Source organism: Grampus griseus (assembly GCF_964374135.1).
Source record: "Grampus griseus genome assembly, chromosome: 4".
Lineage (NCBI taxonomy): Eukaryota > Metazoa > Chordata > Mammalia > Artiodactyla > Delphinidae > Grampus > Grampus griseus.
The window spans coordinates 72,589,555-72,609,347 of record NC_138997.1 but is presented as its reverse complement, the minus strand read 5'-3'; the positions used below and the strand labels follow the sequence as shown (position 1 = coordinate 72,609,347).

The window sequence follows — 19,793 nt, the reverse complement described above, 5'->3', positions numbered from 1 at the left end:
CTCTCTTCAGGGCCAGTTTTGTTGGACGAGTTTGTGGAATGGTATAAAGACAAACAGATGTCCTAGGACTTTATGCATAGCAGCGAGAGAGTCACTGTTACCACAGTTATGTCAACCATTAGCCATAAATTGCTGTTTGTATCCAAGCGCATGCTGCTTTTCTTGCACTGTCTCCCTTTGGCAGGGACGTGTTGGTGTTTGCTATTGAATGGGCCAGCTCTGCTTGCTGTGTAGCATTGTTCTCTTGGAAGGCTGCTTTGCAGTTTGTATTTACACTACAGATTGGTGAATTTGCCAACGTCCTCACTGTGATTATGTGTATATTGCTGTTTAAATTTTGTATATGTGTATAAAAAGAAGAAGCTTCACCTAGAGATTATTTCTGCAAAAATGTATTGTAAAATAATTTTTGTGGCATATTTCTAGTCCCTTTTTTCAGATGAACCAATTATACATTTATTTGGTCTCAAATGTAGCATTTCAGAAAACAAGACAGAACAACTGTTACCATATGCAAATGTTGCCAGAATTAACCTTACTGTTTAAGAGGCCAACTTTGGAAGGAGGTGGGAGTCATAACTTTTCAGAGGCAGATGCCAAATATAATTTGGTGTACTTAAATATTAGCATTTTTAAATGATGGAAGTTAGAATAATTGAACACACAGATACATACTATGCCACAAGTCATTTCCACCATGCAGGGTATAGGTTTTGATTTTCTAATGTGAAAGCTAGCGTGGTTTGCCTATAGGTACAGATGAACAAATTAAAATTGCATCTTTTTATTTTTCATTGGTTTTAAACTTTTGTAAACAACTTTAGCGTGTTTTTTTTTCTTTTTCTTGTGCATTCTTCTAGTCAGTGTTTGGTCTGCTGATGCTTTCTATGCCGTTCTAAGTAAAATTTATTTTTCCGCCTCCACGATAACCTAGTGGTTTGCTGGCAGTTTATAACTGCAGAGCACCTTTACTTGTGGCTTGAATTTTTAGTTAAGCTTTCATGGTGTTTAGTTCTCTAGTTTTGAGGGGGAAAGAACTATACTATAAGTGAGAGGTGTTTTGTTTTCCATTTTTGTTTCTTTCACGCTAGGCTTTTACTGGCAGAATGTCCATTGCAGGCAGTGGACACGACACCACCAGCATTGGGCTAAAATCTCTATTGCACGGTAGGACCTTTCCTGGAGGGGCCGCTCATCATTACCTGAGTAATGTGTACAGAGAGGTGATAGCCATTATTTATGTGGATGAGGAAACAAGAGTAAACAGGACGGTAGTTTTAGGTTTGTACTTTATGTCTTCTTTTTTTTCCCCCCCTTGTCTTACCCTTCTCAAGGAAATGTATAAATAACATGTTTCTCCCTCAACTATCTGGTGCTATTGACTGACTAATTTAGTCCCTAAAGTTTTGTGAAAACACAAAAGTCTAACGACTTAAACCAAGTGAAAGCTAATGGTGCATTTAAACAAGTGAATGCCTAGTTGTGAGCAAAATCCATGATTGAACGTGCAGCGGTTGGAAGAGGTTCCGATTATTTCAAAATCTGGCCCCCAAACCTTTTGGGTCAAATGTGAACCTCTAAATGGCATTAAATGAGTAAAGCACACGGACAGTGCTACTCTTGACCATGATTTCACAGTTTCTTTGCCAACAGTGTTCAGATTTTCATATATTATTTTTTTCCCTAACTGAACCACCAAAGACAGGAATTTTGTATGTATATACAGTGTGTGTGCATATACAAAATCATGATATGGTAGAATGAAATTACTTCCTTTTTCTACCGAATAGAAAGGTTTGGTTTGCTGTGAAATAAACCAGAAGTTGGAAAAACTCTGTAGTGATTAAGCATACTTAACCATTCCTTGTTGAGACGTTGTAGACTCCCTTCTACCTTACACATTCACACCAGTTTGCACCAGTTTGCACAAATTCCTATCTGCAAAGCATAGAAGATGTTGAGCAAGCACTGCTCCTGAGACCAACGCGTTGAAAGGGCTTCCGTTCTGACGGGCACCTGCTACTCCAGTGGCGATTGGCCGTAGGCAGGTTCCAATCTGTTGAAAACTTGAGTCATTTTCAGAAGGATCCAATAAAGTTTAAAAATTACACCTTAAAGGCAGCAGTTCTTAAATTTGATCAACTCTAGTTTTGTTTAAAGCAAATATAAAATCATAGATGAAATTGGTTTAAAAGGTATTGTTAGAAACTGGAGACTTTTTTAAACACTAAAGCACAGTTAATCCTAAAATAAAAGGATTGTTACAGGGAAGATGTTACATTTTAACCACAATGGACATTTTGATGATAGGGGTTTTGGAAAAGCCAAGTAAAAACTATTTCATGATGTACCTAATACGGAAATAAGTATTCCAAAGGGATAATCTTGCATATTTAGAGAAGTCCAAGTAATCTTTGAACTCCCTTGAAAAATAAATCTTTGTGACTGCAGAGTGCTTGCCCTTGGTTTTCTTGATTCTGTGCAGTTATTTTTAAGGAGAAGAAGAGGGGCCAGGGTAATAAGACACTTTTTCTTAAAAATGTCCCTCAGTTACATAAGCACTTGTTTATGGGTGAATGCCAAGTGAATGAGGGTGCCTTTTTCTGGTTTTTCTTTCTCACCTACGTTTCCCCCCTTTCTCTTTCCATCATGTTTTGAACTCCACGTTGCAATACTCTGTCATAATAGAATGCAACTTTTAGATGTTTACTGCTGCGGTAGGTTGGAAATTTCCTTATTTGATTTGCCATAAACACCTTCTATAACATTACATGCAGCTTATTTGAAGCATGACCTCTGAATTAAGTTTTTATAAATCTGACTAGACAGACCTCTAGATTCTGGATTAACAACAAACTTCTGTTGCCTCTCAGTCTCCATCTTAACAGTGCTTTTGAAGTTTATACAGAAAGCTTTAAAAGTTAGTTTGTGCCCTTGGTTTTTATTCTTACAACTGCTAAAATACCTCTGTACGCCTTATCTTTTATTCTTTCATACATTGTATAATAAATGTATAGAATTCATTGACCAACTGAAAGGTTGGGTGTCTGTAAATGAGACCAAAACGTGGGTTGCTTTTTTTCATGAAGTCATTTCTCTTGGGGGTTACTGTTAGTGAACAGCAGCTAACCTGTAACTGTGAATGCTTCGTGTCGTCAGTATTTGCATTACCTTCGTAAACGTGTGCAAGTCCTGTGACTCCCAGCTTAACTGAAATACTGTTATGCCATCTAACTTGAGTACAGCAAACTGGTTTTAGGTTTTAATGGAATTGATGTAAAACGATACCCCATAAATAAAAAGTATTTGTGTTTGGTTTCAGAGCTGATTTGTCAATTCTTTCTTCTCTTCTCTGACTTTTTCTTTAAAAATCACTTACGGTAGTTTCAAAGTATTTCGTTTTTTAATCTTTTTTGCTTTTCCCCAACTTTTTATATGGAAAAATTTCAAAGCTACGGAAAAAACGCAAGAATAACATAATGAACACTCATATACCTATCACCTACGTTTTCCGTTGTTCACATTTTGCCACATTCTCTGTGCCACTCTGAGAGTGTGTGTGTGTGTGTGTGTGTGTGTATGTGTGTACTTCTCCCTATAGATACAGAGATGGAATTTTTTCTGAACTATCCTAAAGTAAGTTACATTATGACACTCCATGTTTTGAAACAAGGGCATTCTTATAACCACAATACACTGCTCACACTCAAGAAATATAACACTGATACAATACTATTACCTAATATACAGTCCAGATGAAAACCTCCCCCTTGGTACCAAGAATGGCCGTGAGAATTATTTTATTTTTAATCCAGGGGTAAGCAATGCATTTAGTGGTCATGCATCTTCAGTTTCCTTTAACTTAGAATAGTTCCAGATACAGTATTTTAATAAGACAGTACAAACAGTCCTCAGCCAAAGAGGAAAAAAACTAAAATTCTTTTAATAAAATTTAAAATTTACTACTGTGGAGTATTTCTAAACATCGAGCTAATAACCTAGTGCTTACCATGTGCCAGGAGCCAGGTAGAAATGACCATTTTTACTATCTCCAAGGCTACCACCCACTTAGTTTGTAAGTGTGTGTCAGCATTGGTCACCACTTTCTAAAACTGTCCTACACTAGAATCTTACTTCCCTGTGGCGGGGCCTCCAGCTCAGAGTGGATGCCCAGAAAATGGATGAGGAAGGAAGCAAGTCACATGGCCAGGAATTGTCAGGACATAAGAAACCTCGTGTAGAGATCAGAGAATCCAGGAAGGACTGATACAGATGTTAAGATTTTTAGAAGCTTGAAAGCAAGAGAGGAGGTAGAGAACAAGATTCCTAAAAAACAGGATCCAGGTACATACTTTTATTTATTTTTTCCTTGGGGGCCATTTTATTTCTTTAACATCTTTATTGGAGTATAGTTGCTTTATAATGTTGTGTTAGTTTCTGCTGTATAACAAGGTGAATCAGCTATACATACACATGTATCCCCATATCTCCTCCCTCTTGCATCTCCCTCCCACCCTCCCTACCCCACCCCTCTAGGTGGTCACAGAGCACCGAGCTGATCTCCCTGTGCTGTGTGGCTGCCTCCCACTAGCTATCTATTTTACATTTGGTAGTATATATATGTCCATGCCTCTCTCTCACTTCGTCTCAACTTACCCTTCCCCCTTCCCGTGTCCTCAAGTCGATTCTCTACGTCATCTTTATTCCTGTCCTGCCGCTAGGTTCTGCAGAACCATTTTTCTTTTAGAATCCATATGTATGTGTCAGCATACAGTATTTGTTTTTCTCTTTCTGACTTACTTCACTCTGTATGACAGTCTCTAGGTCCATCCACCTCACTACAAGTAACTCAATTTCGTTTCTTTTGATGGCTGAGTAATATTCCATTGTATATATGTGCCACATCTTCTTTATCCATGCATCTGTCAATGGACTCTTAGGTTGCTTCCATGTCCTGGCTATTGTAAATAGTGCTGCAGTGAACATTGTGGTACATGACTCTTTTTGAATTATGGTTTTCTCAGGGTATATGCCCAGTAGTGGGATTGCTGGGTCGTATGGTAGTTCTACTTTTAGTTTTTTAAGGAATCTCCATACTGTTCTCCATAGTGGCTGTATCAATTGACATTCCCACCAACAGTGCAAGAGGGTTCCCTTTTCTCCACACCCTCTCCAGCATTTATTGTTTGTAGATTTTTTGATTATGGCCATTCTGACCGGTGTGAGGTGATACCTCATTGTAGTTTTGATTTGCATTTCTCTAATGATTAGTGATGTTGAGCATCCTTTCATGTGTTTGTTGGCAATCTGTGTATCTTCTTTGGAGAAATGTCCATTTAGGTCTTCTGCCCATTTTTGGATTGGGTTGTATTTTTTTTGATATTGAGCTGCATGAGCTGCTTGTATATTTTGGAGATTAATCCTTTGTCAGTTGCTTCGTTTGCAAATATTTTCTCCCATTCTGAGGGTTGTCTTTTCGTCTTGTTTATGGTTTCCTTTGATGTGCAAAAGCTTTTAAGTTTCATTATCTTCCATTTGCTTATTTTTGTTTTAATTTCCCTTTCTCTAGGAGGTGGGTCAAAAAGGATCTTGCTGTGATTTATGTCCTAGAGTGTTATGCCTATGTTTTCCTCTAAGAGTTTGATAGTGTCTGGCTTTACATGTAGGTCTTCAATCCATTTTGAGTTTATTTCTGTGTATGGTGTTAAGAAGTGTTCTAATTTCATTCTTTTACATGTAGCTGTCAGTTTTCCCAGCACCACTTATTGAAGAGGCTGTCTTTTCTCTATTGTATACTTTTGCCTCCTTTATCAAAGATAAGGTGACCATATGTACATGGGTTTATCTCTGGGCTTTCTGTCCTGGTCCATTGATCTGTATTTCTGTTTTTGTGCCAATACCATACTATCTTGATTACTGTAGCTCTGTAGTATAGTCTGAAGTCAGGGAGCCTGATTCCTCCAGCTCTTTTTTTTTTTCTCAACATTGCTTTGGCTATTCGGGGTCTTTTGTGTTTGCATACAAATTGTGAAATTTTTTGTTCTAGTTCTGTGAAAAGTGCCATTGGTAGTTTGATAGGGATTGCATTGACTCTGTAGATTGCTTTGGGTGGTATAGTCATTTTCACAATGTTGATTCTTCCAATTCAAGAACATGGTATATCTCTCTATCTGTTTGTATCATCTTTAATTTCTTTCATCAGTGTCTTATAGTTTTCTGCATACAGATCTTTTGTCTCCTTAGGTAGGTTTATTCCTAGGTATTTGATCTTTTTGTTGCAGTGGTAAATGGGAGTGTTTCCTTAATTTGTCTTTCAGATTTTTCATCATTAGTGTATAGGAATGCAAGAGAATTCTGTGCATTAATTTTGTATCCTGCTACTTCACCAAATTCATTGATTAGCTCTAGTAGTTTTCTGGTAGCATCTTTAGGATTCTCTATGTACAGTATCATGTCATCTGCAAATAGTGACAGTTTTACTTCTTCTTTTCCGATTTGGATTCCTTTTATTTCTTCTTCTTCTCTGATTGCTGTGGCTAAAACTTCCAAAACTATGTTGAATAATAGTGGTGAGAGTGGGTAACCTTGTCTTGTTCCTGATCTTAGTGGAAATGGTTTCAGTTTTTCACCATTGAGAACGATGTTGGCTGTGGGTTTGTCATATATGGCTTTATTATGTTGAGGTAAGTTCCCTCTATGCCTACTTTCTGGAGAATTTTTATCATAAATGGGTGTTGAATTTTGTTGAAAGCTTTTTCTGCATCTATTGAGATTACCATATGGTTTTTATCCTTCAGTTTGTTAATATGGTGTATCACATTGATTGATTTGTGTATAATGAAGAATCCTTGCTTTCCTGGGATAAACCCCACTTGATCATGGTGTGTGATCCTTTTGATGTGCTGCTGGATTCTGTTTGCTAGTATTTTTTTGAGGGTTTTTGCATCTATGTTCATCAGTGATACTGGCTTGTAGTTTTCTTTTTTTGTGACGTCTTTGTGTGGTTTTGGTATCAGGGTGATGGTGGCCTCGTAGAATGTGTTTGGGAGTGTTCCTCCCTCTGCTGTATTTTGGAAGAATTGGAGAAGGATAGGTGTTAGCTCTTCCCTAAATGTTTGATAGAATTCGCCTGTGAATCCATCTGGTCCTGGACTTTTGTTTGTTGGGAGATTTTTAATCACAGTTTCAATCACAGTGCTTGTGATTGGTCTGTTTATATTTTCTATTTCTTCCTGGTTCAGTCTCAGAAGGTTGTGCTTTTCTGAGAATGTGTCCATTTCTTCCAGGTTGTCCATTTTATTGCCATATAGTTGCTTGTAGTAATCTCTCATGATCCTTTGTATTTCTTCAGTGTCAGTTATTACTTTTCCTTTTTCATTTCTAATTCTGTTGATTTGAGTCTTCTTCCTTTTTTTCTTTGATGAGTCTGGCTAATGGTTTATCAATTTTGTTTATCTTCTCAAATAACCAGCTTGTAGTTTTATTGATCTTTGCTCTTGTTTCCTTCATTTCTTTTTCATTTATTTCTGATCTGATCTTTATGATTTCTTTCCTTCTGCTAACTTTGCGGTTTTTTTGTTCTTGTTTCTTTAATTGCTTTAGGTGTAAGGTTAGGCTGTTTATTTGAGATGTTTCTTGTTCCTTGAGGTAGGATTGTATTGCTATAAACTTCCCTCTTAGAGCTGCTTTTGCTGCATCCCATAGGTTTTCGGTCATCGTGTTTTCATTGTCATTTGTTTCTAGGTATTTTTTGTTTTCCTCTTTGATTTCTTCAGTGATCTCTTGGTTATTAAGTAGTGTATTGTTTAGCCTCCATGTGTTTGTACTTTTTACATTTTTTTTTCCTGTAATTGATACCTAGTCTCATAGCGTTGTGGTTGGAAAAGATACTTGATATGATTTCAGTTTTCTTAAATATACCAAGGCTTGATTTGTGACCCAAGACATGATCTATCCTGGAGAATGTTCCATGAGCACTTGAAAAGAAAGTGTATTCTGTTGTTTTTGGATGGAATGTCCTATAAATATCAATTAAGTCCATCTTGTTTAATGTATCATTTAAAGCTTGTGTTTCCTTATTTATTTTCATTTTGGATGATCTGTGCATTGGTGAAAGTGGGGTGTTAAAGTCCCCCACTATGATTGTGTTACTCTCAATTTCCCCTTTTATGGCTGTTAGCATCTGCCTTATGTATTGAGGTGCTCCTATGTTGGGTGCATAAATATTTACAATTGTTGTATCTTCTTCTTGGATTGATCCCTTGATCATTATGTAGTGTCCTTCTTTGTCTCTTTTAATAGTCTTTATTTTAAAGTCTATTTTGTCTGATATGAGAATGCTACTCCAGCTTTCTTTTGACTTCCATTTGCATGGAATATCTTTTTCCATCCCCTCACTTTCAGTCTGTATGTGTCCCTAGGTCTGAAGTGGGTGTCTTGTAGACAGCATATATGTGGGTCTTGTTTTTGTATCCATTCAGCCAGTCTATGTCTTTTGGTTGGAGCATTTAATCCATTTACATTTAAGGTAATTATGTATGTTCCTTTTACCATTTTCTTAATTGTTTTGGGTTTTTTATTGTAGGTCTTTTCCTTCTCTTGTGTTTCCTGCCTAGAGAAGTTCCTTTAGCATTTGTTGTAAAGCTGGTTTGGTGGTGCTGAATTCTCTTAGCTTTTGCTTTTCTGTAAAGGTTTTAATTTCTCTGTCAAATCTGAATGAGATCCTTGCTGGGTAGAGTAATCTTGGTTGTAGGTTTTTCCCTTTCATCACTTTAAATATGTCCTGCCAGTCCCTTCTGGCTTGCAGAGTTTCTGCTGAAAGATCAGCTGTTAACCTTATGGGAATTCCCTTGTATGATATTTGTTGCTTTTCCAACTTGCTGTTTTTAATATTTTTTCTTTGTGTTTAATTTTTGATCACTTGATTAATATGTGTCTTGGCATGTTTCTTCTGGATTTTCCTGTATGGGACTTGCTGCGTTTCCTTTCCCATATTAGGGAAGTTTTCAACTATAATCTCTTCAAACATTTTCTCAGTCCTTTCTTTTTCTCTTCTTCTTCTGGGACCCATATAATTTGAATGTTGGTGTGTTTAATGTTGTCCCAGAAGTCTCTGAGACTGTCCTCAATTCTTTTCATTCTTTTTTCTTTATTCTGCTCTGTGGTATGGTAATTATTTCCACTATTTTATCTTCCAGGTCACTTATCCTTTCTTCTGCCTCAGTTATTCTGCTATTGATGCCTTCTAGAGAATTTTTAATTTCATTTATTGTGTTGTTCATCATTGTTTGTTTGCTCTTTAGTTCTTCTAGGTGGTTGTTAAACGTTTCTTGTATTTTCTCCATTCTATTTCCATGATTTTGGATCATCTTTACTGTCATTACTCTGAATTCTTTTTCAGGTAGACTGCCTATTTCCTCTTCGTTTGTTTGGTCTGGTGGGTTTTCATCTTGCTCCTTCATCTGCCACATATTTCTATGTCTTCTCATTTTGTTTAACTTACTGCATTTGAGGTCTCCTTTTCTCAGGCTGCAGGTTTGTAATTCCTGTTGTTTTGGTGTCTGCCCCCAGTGGGTAAGCTTGGCTCAGTGGGTTGTGTAGGCTTCCTGGTGGAGGGGACTGGTGCCTGTGGTCTGGTGGATGAGGCTGGATCTTGGCTTTCTGGTGGACAGGACCGTGTCCGGTGGTGTGTTTTGGGGTGTCTGTGAACTTATGATTTTAGGCAGCCTCTCTGCTAATGGGTGGGGTTGTGTTACTGTCTTGCTAGTTGTTTGGCATAGGGTGTCCAGCACTGGAGCTCTCTGGTCGTTGAGTGGAGCTGGGTCTTAGCGTTGAGATGGAGATCTCTGGGAGAGCTGTTGCCGATTGATATTATGTGGGGCCAGGAGGTCTCTGGTGGTCCAGTGTCCTGAACTCGGCTCTCCCACCTCAGAGCCTTAGGCCTGACACCCGGCCAGAGCACCAAGTCACTGTCAGCCACACGGCTTGATGAAGAAACGCCGCGACACAGTGATGGCGTGACCGGAAGTCCTCACTCTTTTAATTGGTGATGTAGCTGGTTCGTTCAACTATAGCTTGGGCCAAAAGCTATGGGTCAGACCAGGAAAATCTCTGGTCTTCCAGACATCCACAAAGATTGGGGATGGGTGGTAGATGTAGATAAAGGAAAATTCTGACCCTAAATTGATGGAAAGTAGTGGGAGGTAACAAATCTTAAGACAGGGAATTCTTAACCTGGGCTACAGCAAACAGTAGGAAGTCATGAGGCAATTATCCACTAATAGAAAATAAGAACACGAGGTGTATTCTCCAGGCAATACTAGTGGTCCACCTAAAAATTAACAGGAATTGAAATAAAGTTCTCCAGCAAGGTGTTTGGAACAAGGTAGACTGTAGAGAGATTAAGTCACTAATGCCTGCTCCAGATGAAAAACCCAGCTGAAGTGCATTGCAGACAGACCTATAAGGGAAAAATTTACAAGGAGGTCATTCTAAAGGAAAGGTGTTTTTAAAGATAGCTTTTTGAAATGATGGAACAAAGAGGAAAGAGAACCAAAAGATGAACCACATAACCCCCTGCCCCCCCCCCAAAAAAAAGGGAAGATCATTGAGTCGGCTCCAGGGCTATAAAAGTGAGGAGGAAAATAGCTACTTCTGGACTTTCTTCATATGTCTGAACGTACAGGAAGGCAGGACCTGTTTTCCATGATGCTGTAAGGTGGGTTACATCATACTGAAATGACTCATTTGAATGTTATCCCCAAATTCTGATGTGAAAAATAGCTTTTAGGCAGAAGCTTAGAGAAAAGCTTTTGTGATTCCTTTAGAAAAGAATTGCCTGTGGAACTTTGCTATAGCTAGAAGGGAAAAAAAAAACTATCACGTGAGGAAATAATACATCAAGCTTTCTGGCCCTGTCTACTTAGCTAAGCTTGCAGGGCAGAAGATTATCCAAAGTAAGGCACGTTCGCCACTTTTGGCACATTCAGCAGAAAATAGTTTGGTTTTTTTCCCCCTGAATTTGTTCCTAACATTTATCTTCGATTGCCTTAAGGAAAAATCATCCCAAGTATAGAAGTACTTGCTTAGAAATTATGGTGAGTAAGTAGGATGTGCTGAGAATAATAATGGGAAACTGAAAAAAAGTGACTCTAGTAATTAAATGGAAATTTTTTTAAAACACCGTTTAAAATGTAAATCTCTTTTCCCAAAGAAATGTATTCAGTCCATTGAAGGAAATTCTTTTGTAATCACTCTGAAGAATGTGGATTGTGAAGAACCCTGGCCATGAGAAGGTAAGCTGAGGAAGTTTGGTTTTTCCTCTGACACTTTCCAGCAGAGACATCTCAGAATTGCCTAAATTTGAATATCTGAAATTCAAACTACTGTTCTCTAGAAGTCTTAGGATAAATGTATGGTGATTAAAGAGAGCTGCAGCTGTAGTCGTTACCAATGAACTAACTCACCAAAGAGTTTTGGACCAACTTTTAATAGTATATTGAAAGCCGCTGCATTTTGTCTCTAATTGCTTATTATTTATTTTGGCTTCATAACCTGTCGTGGCTCCTACATGTTCCGTCTCAAGAGTAGGACTTGGACAAGGGTTATCCTTCGCATGTACTCCCAGAGTCACCGCATAAAATAATAGGTACCTTTTAACAACCTATTATGCATGTCTTAAAGTGCTTGTAAATCCTTCCAAACCTTATTCCTCCTCCATCAAGGTTGATTTTCAGATTCTCAATATAATCATCTTTATTAACTTTAATTGTATGTTTAGGCAGAATTCCTATGTGAAATTGGGACCATAAGCATTAAAATGTATAAGCGTGCAGAGAGAGGACCAGGGTAAATAGAAAATCAACAGACTGAAGAATTAGGAAGGACCTCTGGATGGGTGGTCTTCTGCTAATTGGGCATAAGTGGCATCAACCACTTATAAATGGTAGACCAGAAAGACACTGACTCAGTTGGAGCTGAGAGTTCCTTTTGGAGAGTTGAGCATTATAGGGACAGATGGGGACTCATCCAAGGACTGTCCCTAGGGAGGTGCAGCAGTGCACACAAAGATAGCGATGGAGGTGGCAGAGAGGTTGACTGAAGAGTTTGTGGTTGTCACCAAGAGATAGCAATATAATTGATGAAAAGATGCCGACAGAAGAAATCTCCTTTAATGGTAAAGCATATGGAATGTACTGAGGCAGCCGCCTAAAGCAAGAGACAATAAAGCATGTTCCCTGGTGGTCCCTGGTGGAGGATCTGCTTCCCAGATCCCCAGAGTTCACCATGGGGATGTCCAGCTCTAGTTGAGTGCAAGGATTCCAGCAGGCACGAGATGCTCTCTTTGCCCTCTCACGGGAGGCAGGGGGTGCATAACCGTCTGCTGTCCTCTGGAGCCTTTGGCCATAAGCCTGCCCACCCACCTGATGGGAGGAGTTGATGCAGGACACCCCAGCACGGTCCCTGCAGAAGGGGGTGGAAGGCCAGTTCTCCAGGAGCACCCTCCCCAGGCCCAGCTGCTAGGCATTTCATAGAGGGGAAGACACACATGAGAGGAAGACCCCAAAGGTTCTGGAAGGGGAGTGGGGAGCCGAGGTGCTGGGAGGTGAGAAGGGTCAGACAGCACAGCTTAGTGGAGGGCACCTCCGTGGGGAGAGGTGGGGAGCAATGGGAGGCCAGTGCTGGGCGAGCAGCAAGTTCACCTGAGACCCGGAGCTTGTATTGTGTTTGGGTCAAACCTCCCACAGAGGCATTGACTGCCCGCATTCAGTTACAGAGAGGGCATGCAGGCTAGCGGAGATCCTGTGCTCTTCCCTCTTCATCAGAAAGGGCATAATTTTCATACAGCATATGTTTTTCTGTGCAATGAGTGTCAAAATCTTTGCAGCTAGGCAGCTGCATTGCTGAGAACTCCCCCTGCCCCCCAGCCCCACCCTCCCTGCTATTATAAAAGAATAGGTTGCTGAAGGCACCTGTAACCATCTCTTGCTCCAGAGGTGGAGATTCAGAGATAAGGGAGCAGACTTCCATGGGTCTTTTTAGGCAGAGTATTTTTAAAATTCTGGCCACATGAGATGACATTGCAGGATCCTGAACAAGAGAAAATGAGACTTTTCGTCTTTCTGGTTCATCGCGGTCACCGTCGTGACTTTAGCACACTGATACCACGTGCAGACACGTGGATTTTGTCTTGAGAGTTGGTTGCCAGCAGGCTGTAATGGATTCGAGGGGTGCAGTGAAGAAGGCCAGTTGTTGGCTTAATAACATCGTGGAGCTCCTTTCAGAAGATAAGGCGGCCAGCCAGGCAATGTGCTCTACACTGATCTACACTGAAGATCTACTAACTGATCTTCCAGGAGATCAGTTAGTCTCTGAGTAACTTGTCCTAAGTGACATAGCTGGAAGGTGGGGGAGCTGAGGTTTGAGCCCAGGTGGACGTCTCCACCCAGCAATTTGCTGGGGTGCCCACGTGGTATGGAGAAAGTTGGCCAGGAGGCGGATGGAAGCGTGTAAGCCCTACGTGTGCTGCTTGTTTCTCTGATGGACTTACTGTTGCCCCTCTCCTGCTACCTTTATAGAGAGTTTTGGCCAATTTTTCAGAGGTGGGGTTGTTTAGGGATTGGGTGAGCGTCAGCCACGGAATTGAAGTCACTGGAGCGAGGCTGTTGCCGATTGACCGATTTCAGAAGTTTGGGGCTGCCTTCCAGAGGCATGGTGGGATGTGTGGCTGTTGGCCAACAGCACCAAGCAATTAATTCTGACATTGTCTATCCAGAGACAGCATCCGATCCCACAGGTTAAGGGCTCAGTCCCACAGGACTGCACCCGCACTTCAGATGCTAATCCCAAATCCAGGTTATCACCTGGGCTTCTAGTTAACTGGCTATAAATTTGCTAAATTTCCCACACCGCTTCCTCAGGTTCGATTAATTTGCTAGAGTGGCTCATAGAACTTAGAGAAACACTTACTTCCATTACCAGTTTAGTGTAAAAGAATATAACTCAGGAACAGCCAATGGAAGAGATGCTTAGGACAAGGTATGTGGGGCACGGGGAGCTTCCATGCTTCCTGAGCACCACCGTCCCCAAATCTTCACGTGTCCATCAACCTGAAAGCTCTCTGAACTCTGTCCTTTTGGGTTTTTAAGGAGGCTTCATAATAATAGGCCTGATTAGTTAAATAATTGGCTATTGGTGATTGAACTCCATCTCCAGACCCTCTCTGAAGATGAGGGGGTAAGTCTGAAAGTTCCAACCCTCTAATCACAGGGCTGGTTCCCTTGGCAACCAGCCCCTCCTTAAGTTACCTAGGGGCTTTCTAAAACCCATCTCATTAACATAGCAAAAGACACCATAGTTTCTAGTCACCTAGAGAAATTCGAAGGATGTTAGGAGCTCTGTGTCAGGAACTGGGATGAAGACCAAATAGGTGTTTCTTATAAATCCCAATATCTTACGTGGATCCTGATACAAGGCTGTCACTGATCAAGAGAGACAAGTTTAAAATGAGTTCTAGCAGTTACACATTCTATGGCCAATGAACAATCCGCTTTTCCCTCCTGTTTCGAATTCGGAGTATTTTCAAGACAAAGAGGAGAAAAGAGATGGTGATGGAGTGAAGGACTGAAGGAAGAAGGAGGAAGGACCCCAAAGCACAGGTGGAGGTTTAGGAGAGGGACCAGTTTTCCCCGAGACAGCAGATGTTTGTAAATGGGTAGGACGTAGTAAAGAGTTCTCGCCTTACGGCCTTGATTTTCTCAGAGACTGACTCAAAGATTTCTGCTGAGAGGGAGAAAGAAGAGGTAGGAGTTTCAAGGAAAGAGATGAAAGTTTGGAAGAGCCTCTGGGGAGAATGAGAACAGATGATTAAGGAAGAGGCCTCATTGCCCTGAGAGAAATAACAAGTAAAAATAAGACTAGGCTCTGTAACTGTGGCACAGGAAGAAGTGAAGGGTCCAGGACATTAGGTCCAGGTGGCATGGCCAGCAGGCTCCAGCCCCCAGCTGGAATTGATATAAAAGGCGGCAGGATTTGGACGTTGGGCTCCTCTGACCTGGGAAGCTCCTGTCTCTTTGCAGACTGCTGAGACTACCCACCTCTGGACATGCCTTTTGAGAAATAAGGGAGACCCAGTGAAGCCATGGCCCCTGACATCCTTGAAGGCTTGCATATACTTTGCATTGTTTTCTAGGTGAAGGGACGGCGAAACAAAGTAGAAGTTTCCATAGCTGGGTTGCCATTCCTACCAGTCTTCAAATCCAGACCAGCCCTGTGGTCATCCCTGTTCCTGTGGAATGGCCAAAAGACTGGGGCAGAATGACCTCAAGTGTAAGAAGTTAGCAGGGAAAGACTGAGGCAGGCATGAGAAACTTCCTAAGTTCCTGGAGTGCTGTAATCCAGCCAGGGCTTTCTGTGGCTTTTGAGCTGCAGGCACGTTGGAAGATGGCATCTGTGTGATTATTTGGGGGCACTGGAGGGGATCAGCTGGTGGATTAAAAAGGAAAAGTGGGACAAGGGGCATGCTGTGCCTCAGAATTACAATTCCAGGAATACCAGACTACTCCTTACTAATTTGGAACAAACATCAGAGGAGGTCACATTTTTCCAAGGCACAGAGTGAGATACTAAGGTAGAAGGACAATTAAGGACCGCTTAGGTAAAGAGGACTCATCCAGTGGTGCTCCAGTGGGCCATCTCCAGGGCTAGATTCCTGCCTGACATCTAGGAGATCTTGAAGGATGTTCTGGAGGAAGGAAGTGTAGGAGACCAAGACTCTAACTAGGTAGGAGACAGTCAGTCTGGTGGGGAGCAATCTAGAAATGGAACTGACGGTCAGTGGGAGGAAACAGAAGAATGGGTCTGGTGGCCTGACCCCAGGACTATGACATCGTCATAAGCATGACAACACATTTAAGAAATATAGAAAGAAGAAGCAAAGCTTGACCTTCTCCATCATTATCCCATCCTGTACTCCCCAAATCCAAGCTGGATGAGACTAGCTGGATGAGCTCCATGGACCCAGGTGGTCCTAATATCAGGCCCATCAGAAGACAGGAGACTGTACCTCTTTCAAGGTGTTAGTAAAGTGGAGGGGTTGGAAAACATATTCTGGGGTTTTTTTCAATACGAGAAGTCAAATGATAGCTGAATAACCCCTGTCATTTTCAAAATGTGTCTCCTATTTGATGAGAAGCTGGAAGGACACATTGCATAAGAGCCAGATTGTCTAGAACCCATTATCTGGTGGTTGTGATTGTGGGAGACCAGCCAGCATGCATTGTGGACCCTATTAGGGAACAAGTGGGGGAGTGACAGTTTCTTCTCTTACATGAAAATCCATGTCATAATGGTGGGTCAGGTCCACTCAAAACTTCTCACCTTACCTCAACTGTCCCATCAGTTTAACACTTTGTCATTACCTATACAGCAGGCAGAGTGGAGGAAATCACAGCCCTCATCAAAAACAAAAGTGGTGGTTGTGTAGAGGAGGACGTATATATCACACTAGATAACACTTCCATATTCCTTCATTCTTATTCATATTCCATATTTCACATTCATTCAAGTGTTCACACTAGATAACACTGCCTGCACTTGGGGTCTCTCTTTGAGACAATGGGAAAAGAGCAGAGAATGTACCGTATTGGCCTATGTTTTCAGAAGGCTCTTGAGAAAAACCATCAGGTGCAACAATTAATGTAAAAGTTAGCTCTAAGACCTTTCCTAATACGGAGGGACCAAAGACCCTGGGAAATAAGACCAATTCTTATTCTAAAATGATAACACTCTTGGGAAGTATGTGGATATCATATGAAGTTTGGCTTCCTGCGGTGGCTAAGTTGTTTTGGACAACCTCCTGCTAAGAATAACTAGAAAAGTTAGGCAAAATAATAAAAATCTGTTTGAAGGGATTGAAAAGCTACTAAGGAAGTGAACATTTGTTAGGTAAGATCTAGAGGAAGAAAGAAGCCAAGAGAAATGAGCCTAGTATCCGAGGCTCATCTTTTTCATTTCAGACAGATGTCAATTCTGAAAGCGAAAGCAGAGGCTGAGGGGCTCAGAAGACCTTTTTGGGGTTTCACAGGGACAAGGGGGACAAAACTAGAGTTCGGAGTGTCCCAGGGAGGATGGGCTCTGGTAACCAGACTTATGGTTAGGACCCTGAGAAGCTGGGGGCATGGTGAGGTCTACGAGTAAGGATGAGCTAGAAATAGACCAGTACTCACAGGACTAGAGCTCAGTTCCAAATCAATTCAGTCCCTCATGGGATTAGGTTAATTGCCTCAGTCTAACTGCCTGACAGAACCAGAAGTAAATTTTCTCTGGAAAAAATACGTCATCCACAGTGATACATAAATGAAGTAAAATTCTATTCACTCATGAAAAGAGAATTAAAACGGAAAGCAAAGAGATGTAATTTATCTTCAGGAACGCTAACAGACGAAGAAAATAACACAAAATCTAGTGATGCTGACATTGGTGTTTTCATACTAGATATGAGTATCTTTGGTTTCTGCTGAGACTTACTTCTAAGCTTGATCTTGCTGCCTTTTTCGAACATGTGAGTTCACACCTCTCCAGCTACGGTGACTGGACCTCGGGTACAAACCTGTCCCGACAGGTACCAGTCCACCACCTTGGCTGAGTCTTTCCTATTCTTTTCCTCAGGAATTTGAACTAAGATCTACTGAATCAGTCAGGAGGAAATAGGTGAGTATGAGATCTATAATATCATGAAGATTTGGGGTAGCTTGACATTTTACACTGTTTACATGTCAATAAGTCAGAAGTAAAAGCCGTTTAGCAAAGAGCAACAGTAAGAAGCAGGTATGGGATGTACAGTTGCCTGAGAGACGGATGGGGCAGCTTTGTGCCCACAGTTCCAGGTCCATAACCCAGTTCCCCAGCTCTTTGTTCTGCTTTTCAATGTCTTTTTAATATCCATAAGACTACTGAAGACTTGAAATAAACTGTCTTTTATTAGTTAAAAAAATATCATACAGAACCTCATGCTATGTCTACAATTTCTTGTACACAATGTTAGCAATCAGTAAAAAATAACCAGGCCTACAAAAAGGACAAGGATTTTTTTAAGGGGGAAAAATCCATAGAAAAAAGATCCATCAGAGATTCAGATATTAGAGTTATCTGACATGGAATTTAAATAACTGTAAATGAATATTTATAAGACAATTTCAGCAGAGAACCGGAAACTCTAAAAAAGAATCAAATGGAAATTCTAAAACTGGAAAACTTAATTCGATGAAACTAACAACTCAGTGGATCGGATTTAACAGAAGATTAAACATGACGTAGACAGAATTAGTGACTAGAAGATGATGTCAGAAAAAATCTAGATGAAAGCACAGAGAAACTTAAAAAAATGTAGAAAATATAGAGACAAGTCAAGAGATTTATGGCACAGTGAAAAGCTCTAAAATACACATGATTTGAGTCCTAGAAAAAGAGGAGAGAGAAAGCAGAAGCAATATTTAAAGAAATAATGTTCAATAATTTCCCAAAACTAATGAAAGATGACAAGCCCCAATTAAAGAGTCCTACAAACACCCAAGCAGGACAAATATGAAGGAACCAGACTTAAGTACATACAAGGAAAACTTCTGAAAAAACAAAGAAAATCTTAAAAAGTAGCCACACCTGTAGGTAGCAACTGTAAAATATTATAGACAAATTAAAAACAAACAACAACCAGAGGCACTGGAGAGTAAGCAAAAGCAGAGTCTGAAGGGAAGTTGATGCCATTTTTTATAGCGTTTAGTCTAGGGCATGCCAAAGTCTGTACCACGTGGGATGAGTAAAACTTTGTTAGAAATCCTGCAATCTTTCAAATAACCAGAGGAAAGATTTCAGGGCAACCATAGCCCCTAGAAAGTAAGAGGGGAATCCCAGAAACAGAGCCAAAAGGAGAAAGCCCAAATTCTGAGTATAAACTCGGCCCAAATCTTCACCTAATCCCTGAACCATGCATGTGCAGTGCAGTTGGCAAGGAGCCCAGCTCAAGATAAAACTGCTGAAATGAATTTTGAGTTGCCACACAATAGAGTTTGCCATTTGAATGGAAGCAAGTTAACACTCTATGGAGGAACTTAACAGAACCCAGAGTTTCCACAACAAAACAGTCACAATATCCAGGATACAGTCTAAAATTACTTATGAAGAACCCAGAAAATATAACGGAATCTCAAAAGATGACTATCAGCAGAGACTGGTCCTGAGATGATCCAGATATTAGAATTCTACAGTAGACAAGAATTTTAAAGTGGATATTATAACTAGCTCAACATAGAAGAAAATGTGGTCATAATAAGGGAAAGGATAGGAAATCGCAACAGAGAAATTAGAATATCTTGTAAATACAACAAAATGAGAATTCTAGGATTAAAAAAATTCAAAACTGAGGGCTTCCCTGGTGGCGCAGTGATTGAGGGTCCACCTGCCGATGCAGGGGACACGGGTTCGTGCCCCGGGGTCCAGGAAGATCCCACATGCCGCGGAGCGGCTGGGCCCGTGGGCCATGGCCGCTGAGCCTGCGCGTCCGGAGCCTGTGCTCCACAGCGGGAGAGGCCACAACAGTGAAAGGCCCGCATACCGCAAAAAAAAAAAAAGTACTGTATCCTTTTGTGCACTTCCCTGTATGTTCTTCTTAATAAGAAGTCAACAACAGAAAAACCTTCCTACGAAAAAAAATGAAGCAAACCTTCAAGCTTGGATAACCCCACCAATGAATTCTTCCCAACATTTGAGGAAGAGATTACACTAACATTTTGAATCTT

At 40.7% G+C, this 19,793-nt stretch overlaps 1 protein-coding gene across 2 annotated transcripts in view; it reads left to right on the top strand.

Annotated features, from left to right (window-relative positions):
• Positions 1-3,317, top strand: part of DCUN1D4 (defective in cullin neddylation 1 domain containing 4) — a 70,592-nt gene extending 67,275 nt beyond the window's left edge. For both annotated transcript variants that reach the window (XM_082653498.1, XM_082653497.1), the window contains exon 11: positions 11-3,317. In XM_082653498.1, the coding sequence (XP_082509624.1) occupies positions 11-66 (56 nt within the window). In that variant the 3' untranslated portion in view covers positions 67-3,317. The remainder of the gene's footprint in view (positions 1-10) is intronic.
• Positions 3,318-19,793: the final 16,476 nt, after the last annotated feature.